Genomic DNA, 6,900 nt, shown 5'->3' on the forward strand with positions numbered 1-6,900 from the left:
GTGACCTTGCCCACACCAGATGCTCCAAGTTACGGAGTATTTAAACAAGCAATCATAACCACCCCCTCCCCCCTCAATGAATTTAGAAACTAACAACGTTTACTTGATGTTATATCAAATTTGAGGCTCAAAATCATTCTATATAAGCTGCACAAATATCTGGTTTACCTTACTAACAAGGAATAAATAACATCGTTTAATCTCCAATCCGACTTAAGTAAACACTATCAAAAAATATTTACAGACAAATGAAATATGAAAAACCAACTGTAGCTTAATACTCTTTTGTACTTGTAATAGTCGTCTAATGCATGCTTTTTAATATATATTTTTTATTTTTACAAGGGTTAGCATACTTTCCTTTTTAACCAGTTATATATCTTCAATTAAATTGGAGGTTCATTTTTTCTTTTCTTTATTGGTTTCTCTAATGGTATTTCTCTTACCATTTATTTCTGCTTCGCAACCCACGTCCTTTAGGAGCGGATGACTGAAATTCAATGACTTATAAGTAGGATTTTTTGTTTTTTTAGTTTTCTGGTTTTGTAGGCAAAACTGATCAAAGAAATGTATCTCCATTGGTCACCCATTCGGCAAATCTATCCGAAAACCCACCTCCAACAGGGCTTCTACCATCCTGCATCCAGGTTAGAAAATGTAACAAGATCACAAAACAAAAACCAATTCCGCAAATAACAACTAACAAGTAAAAAGAGTACACAAGGAAAATAAAATAAAATAAAAGAGAAGGGAAAAAAACTAACCTGCACACAGGGAGACATCTCAGAATCACTAGCGAAAGTGCACATTTCATTAACCACATAGTCGGATGACTGACCGCCGATAGGGGACCCGACAAGTGTTGACCTGCATTGACTTTCCAGTGAGGGTTGGTTTAAAAAGTGGAAACAAGTGGGAACTGAAATTTAGTCGCGCAAATTTTGAGTCACCTTTCAAATGTTTCGTCTTCACAAGAGTTGCCAGATGATGATAGCCAATCAACATCAAGAAAATTTGAGCAGTTGAAAGAATCTTTGTTATAAAATATGCGATCACTGTTGGGCATCTCTTCAGACGTAAGATCTGGCCCTGACGATGAATTTGCACACCTGCACAAATGCCAACATTACATTTCAATCATAAACAACTTTGCTCTCTACGTTCACAATTTTGCAATCAAGAATATTTAAGATCTAATTCGGTGTTAAAGAGATAACAAGTCACAATGAGTGAAGCAAACCTTGAATATGATGAATCACTTTCAACAGAGTTTTCATTCAAGGATTCTTCATCTTTTTGAGCAGTTCCAATAGAACTGTTGCGAACGATGTTGCCATCATAGAGAATGTTGCCAACTGACAACGACCTTTTAATAATCCTGCATTAATAAAAAAGTGAGATATGTAGTATTTTCAAAATTACTACTTAAAAAATGTTCACAAAGTTGTACCTAGTTCTGTCCACATAAGTATTAGAACCTTGGCCACCAACATTATAATGCTGATCAGAATCCAATTCCCACAGTGCAGGTCTACCGATTTGTGGCTGATAGTGACCTAGGAACCTGTACAAGCAACGGCCTAATTTAAAATCACTAAGAACAAGGGTAATAAAGAGATCTTTAATTTGATATCACAGATTATTTTTTCTTACACGTTAATGGCATCTTGCTTCTCAGCATCCATGTAAGCATTACTATAGTAACGTTGTAGAGTTCTAAATAATTCCTGGGACTGAGTGGCTGCCTTCCATTGACCTCTTCTTTGACAAAATATCTATGCCGAGACATATAACAGAACATTTACTCATATAATTTCTAGGTTTAAGATAAATAAAAAATTAAAATTAAAATAAAAATAAAAAATTAGAATCATGGAGTTACCTTATTGTGTGCTGCAGAACCACCATATTGTAATGCTAGAGTGTCACCCATTCTCTCATAAATTCTCATCAAGTAATCTGCTAGATTTGAATCAAGCTCAATAATCGGAGTATCAATATATCCTATAGATTGCAGTTGACGACCTAGTGCAGCCCAACCATATGCATATTGAGCAACATTTGTGCGATCTAAACAATCTATGCAGTTTGTTCTTAGGACCCCTGTTTGTTGTTTAGTAGGCTTTACATTAATATTCCCACTCTCGCCACCACTGTTGCAACAATATACAGGTTCAAAATTATCAGCATCGTAATTATAGAACTGGAAATTACAATTGTCACAGTAGTCATCCCTACAGTACGTGACCAGAGGTATCGAATCAATACATGGATTAGACGAATTAGTGAATCGCGATTAATGAGTATTCTTAAATTATTTTAGAACTTAAATAATACGGACTATTAGTATTTACTACACCATTCATGTCATCAATATCACAACACTTTCTTTCACAAGTGTACTAAAAAATTGCAGCACCATATATTCAAGTTCAATCTAAATATAACAAGCTCAAGATATTATCAAATTCAAATCATTACAATAACAGGTGCCCTTACAAATGTTTCAAAATAATTAACCAAAACTTACTTATGAACTATTAAAACTAGGTGTCAAGTCGAGCATCGTAACTTTTCATTCGGAGTGACCATTGTAAATAAGATAACTCGCTAGAATAAAAAATTTCATAACCACCAATATCATACAAGATCAAGTTTCGATGTCAATGTCAAAACAGGTGCTCAACAACAACAACAACAAACGAAGCATCGATCATAAAAATCATTAACAAATAATAATTCCCGAAAGTTCAAAAAATAAAAAAAATTATATAGACAATTCTAAATGTGTAATCATAGTCACAAAAGATCATCTTTGATAGTACATTTCACGGATAAGGTAAATCTCCAGTTAGAAAAACTAGGAAGTATTTGAGTAAAATTATAATGACCGGTAGAATAGTAATTAACAACTATGGTATGTATATGAACATATTGATGAAACGATGTTATTAATTTACCTGGAAAGGTTCTGATGGTCTTGGGACTTCGAATTTGGTATCACTTGACAGTAAAAGAAGCCAGTTAAATTCAATGCATAAGTTGCTACCTTGCCCAAGAGTGCCAACACATTAGTAGACTTGCTGCACAATAACATAAAAAACTAAGTCACGGCTAGAAAAACAACATACTAAAATAGCAAAAAACTAATTAGTAGGAGCATGAACAAAACATACTTTCTAGAATATTTGTTTAAATCCCAATGAAGGAACTTCAAACGATTTTCCGCAGGCAAATCTTTATTAATTGACTCAATAGCATGAGCAAATTCCATACGGAGAAGGGATTCTCGGGGTCGCTTTTCTTTGGTCTGAAAAAACAAATGGTGATCAACATAAACAAACGAACAATGATGATAAAAAAAAATTAAAAGAAATTCGAACAAACAGTAAGACTATCTTTACCTTGATCAAATTCAGTATGATAATTGGATTTCCGTATCTTTTGGTCAGATTCTCAAAGTGAAGTCGGGTGGCATCATAATTCTGGTCCTTCTTAGACACTAGATGAAGAAACAATGGTTGAACCAAATGGAGTTCGAAATGTGAATTAAAAATATAAGTTTGTTAGCTCTTACAGATTATATCAGGTTTAATATTCAATCGTGAAGTTTCCTGGGACCAAAACAGCGGTATCGAACCCCGATGTTGGACAACAGAGCTAATTTGCACAGGACATCCTTCTGGAACATCTTCAAATACAATCTGTTCTGTCTCAACATCATTGGCCACACGTCCCTTCTCATTTACCCCTCGTTTTAAATATCTACACCATTATTAAGAAAAAAGATTAGATGAATAGAAACAGCTTTAAAATATAATTAGGTAAAAATCTCTTCTTTTTCAAATATTGACACGCTATTAGTCACAGGATAAATACTATTAAGTTGGTCATAAATCAGAAGTAATTATACCTGGTTCCAGCATAATGGCGTGAGCGTCTAGCAATTAGGGTCAGCTTGAAGTCCTTTTCAGCTATTGAAAGTGAAACCTAATTTTCAGAAGAAAAAGAAAAGGAGAACAATGTCATTCGATAAATCAAGAGTAACAAAAAAGAATAGTTTATTGATATAATGAATGGTAGATATACTCCTATACCTGTTTGAAGTAGCCATAAACAAGTTGTACAGTCCAAAGATTATTCCGAAGCTGATTCTGGATCATGGTAGTTAAAAACTTGTTCCAAACAAACATTGTTTCATTTGGTGGATCTTGAGTAGATAAGTTATTTTGAAAACTATGCATAACACGATACGAGTAGCTGAAATAGAAGTCTTTTGTAAGATCCACTGAGCATAGGAGCTTTTTGTACCTGTTCAATGAAATTAAACATAAAACCAAAGTCAATCTCAACCATCAGTAAAAGTTACTTAAAAAAATAAGAATTAAGTAAAATCTGCCGAGCTATTACTAATAACACAAAAAGGTTTAACAGCACAATGGTTGCTTCCCCGATACAAGCCCTGAAAATACCTTTTCTCTGTTAACATCTGTAAATTGTAGGATGTAAACGAGTAACACCTACTATGAGAAGACCATAATGCTAGAATAAACTATAGAATCAAGAGCTAGATATGTGTAACAATCTGTCATTAATAATTCCAATATAAAGACTCTTAACACATACTCAACATTAAGGTTGAGAAAGGTGTAGTTATGGTATATACTTTCATAAGGACGTGTAGAAATAAATAATAAAGAAAAGGGAAAAAACAACCAATATTGTGGTTAATGCTTATAGATACATATGAATAAAAAATAGTTCTGACTACTGACTTCTAATACACTTTACATTTACAATCAGAATCGACAAAAGACCTGTTCTCGTTCTTAGAGTAGGCCACACTGAGCTGCACAGTAGAATGGGGAATTGGTAAGATCTCGCTCTTGGTAATTGCATATACTGCATGACCACAAATTACACCAATCTTCCTTCGTTTTGTGATAAGCAGCATGTAATAAGGTCCCAAAAACTTTATGAACCCTAAAATCACAATAAAAAAAAAAATCACTGTAAGAAACAATTGTTATCATAGATGTTCATCAACTTGAAGAAACAGTGGAGTTGAGCATACCAACAATTCCATAACAAGCATATACAAATCTAAGCCCCCCTGTGGACTTATTTCCATCATTAATACGCTTTAGAAGTTCAGAGCATTCTATTTCAGTGTATATCGTCGGATCTTCAGTAATATTTAGCTCGGAAGGTTCTGACCTGTCGATCTTTAACACTCTCCAAGCTGATCTATTCTTACTACGTCCAATCATATAGAAGTTCTGTAGGAAGCAAGAATTGTTGTATATTTTATCTAAGAATAAAAGTTGAGGTAGGGGCCAAAAAAAAATCTTATTGATTTTAAGCCAGAATCGAGATCATACTTTTTTATCATGTCTAATGTCCAATAACACACACAGGTATTAACAATAACAAAAGGTGTGCCAAATATATACATATGAAGATATGAACCACATCAATCAATTAATCCACAAATACTTCCAATATTATTAGCACGGAATAGCTAATGTAGCAATAGTTGAAGTTAAACACATGCTCACTATAAACTTATGCATTAGCTCTGAATACACGCATCAATAATTGATCATTAAATCAGCTGACAGGCAGATATATTTTGTATACACATTTTGACTATATTTTTTTAAACATATTGATAACAAAAGCAGAAGATTATATATAATCCAAAGAACTATACAACTGAAAATAAGTTTATAGATACGAAATCATACAGAGCGAGTCTCGTAGAGTCTGAATTTTTGCAAATACGAAATGCTAACACTAGGCACTTCTGTGATCCAATCATGTTGCTCATTCTCTGACGTCATTATTCCGGATCCCGAGCCTTACGCCCGGGCTATATCAGGTATACATACAAGTTCGAACGAATTTGAAGTTGAACTAGGGCACTGGAAACCCTAATTTTAGCATTCTGCAGTTCCACACATCATAATCATAAACTGCATAAAAACTTGAGAATTACGAAAAGACAAATTAATATTACAAACCTAGGGTTAGTATATTGCAATAGAAAGCATACCGTAAGTTCGATAGATTGTGATGTTAATCGAGTAGTAGATCGGAGAAGGATAAAGATACAGATCCGGTAATTACATTACATAGAAATAGAAACAAATATTAATATACAGATATAATACAGGTACAGGTATATATATATATATATCAATAGAAATATAGAGATAGATCGGTAGATATGTATAAATAAAGAGGGAAGGGTGGGAAATATTTGATTTGAGGATGTAGAAAGAAGGAAGAGAAGGTGAAAATCACAGCTCCGGTGACTGTATCCACATAAAATAAAATACAAAAAGATACTGTACGAAAAAATCATTATACATTAATATTAATAATAATATTTAATTTTAATATAAATATAAATACAGTGTTAATTTTACTCCGTATTACAGTAATTTTCTGTGTACGAGTATTATGTACTACAGAGTAATAAAATAAATTATATACGAGTATTAAATTAAATTACAAAAACAATTCTTTAATAAATTCTTTTAATCTCCCTTCTCCCTATCTCCCTTCTCCCTACTTATTAAAATAAGAACCAAATATTAAAATAATCATTCATTTTAACCCTTGAAAACAATTCCTAACTATTAGATTAAAAGTAACAAGTCTCATTTAACCATTGATTCAAAAACCGAAATTTAATTACTAATCACGTTTAAGAATCATAAAACAAAGACTAATGTAACCTTAAAACAAAACAAATTTACAATATTAGAATAATATTTTTGCGATTAATTACGATTAATTATCTTCAAATAATTATCCGATCTAAAAAATAGGCCACCTACCAAAATAATCTCCATACAATTACAATTATTTTTAAATTAATACAATTAAATTAGA

At 32.6% G+C, this 6,900-nt stretch overlaps 1 protein-coding gene across 1 annotated transcript; it reads right to left on the bottom strand.

Annotated features, from left to right (window-relative positions):
• Window positions 1-6,206, bottom strand: LOC139903945 (phosphoinositide phosphatase SAC2-like). Its single transcript, XM_071885876.1, has 17 exons — window positions 6,056-6,206; window positions 5,748-5,975; window positions 5,075-5,279; window positions 4,818-4,983; window positions 4,098-4,311; window positions 3,914-3,990; window positions 3,578-3,765; window positions 3,405-3,502; window positions 3,177-3,310; window positions 2,961-3,083; window positions 1,883-2,153; window positions 1,654-1,775; window positions 1,451-1,564; window positions 1,241-1,378; window positions 951-1,109; window positions 765-867; window positions 1-637 (listed from the first exon to the last, which is right to left on the bottom strand). Exons 2-17 carry the CDS (start codon window positions 5,841-5,843, stop codon window positions 560-562), a joined length of 2,286 nt encoding a protein of 761 aa, XP_071741977.1. The 5' UTR covers window positions 5,844-5,975; window positions 6,056-6,206; the 3' UTR covers window positions 1-559.
• Between the last annotated feature and the right edge of the window lie 694 nt (window positions 6,207-6,900).

The sequence above is a fragment of the Rutidosis leptorrhynchoides genome, chromosome 4 (genome assembly GCF_046630445.1).
Source record: "Rutidosis leptorrhynchoides isolate AG116_Rl617_1_P2 chromosome 4, CSIRO_AGI_Rlap_v1, whole genome shotgun sequence".
Lineage (NCBI taxonomy): Eukaryota > Viridiplantae > Streptophyta > Magnoliopsida > Asterales > Asteraceae > Rutidosis > Rutidosis leptorrhynchoides.

Excerpts from the sequence above, each read along its gene's own strand:
- LOC139903945 (XM_071885876.1), bottom strand. The coding sequence starts at position 5,843 with ATGACGTCAGAGAATGAGCAACATGATTGGATCACAGAAGTGCCTAGT. Across the intron at positions 1,379-1,450 it reads ACTTATGTGGACAGAACTAG|GATTATTAAAAGGTCGTTGT; the intron begins GTACAACTTTGT and ends TTATTAATGCAG. Across the intron at positions 1,110-1,240 it reads AGTGATTCATCATATTCAAG|GTGTGCAAATTCATCGTCAG; the intron begins GTTTGCTTCACT and ends GCATTTGTGCAG.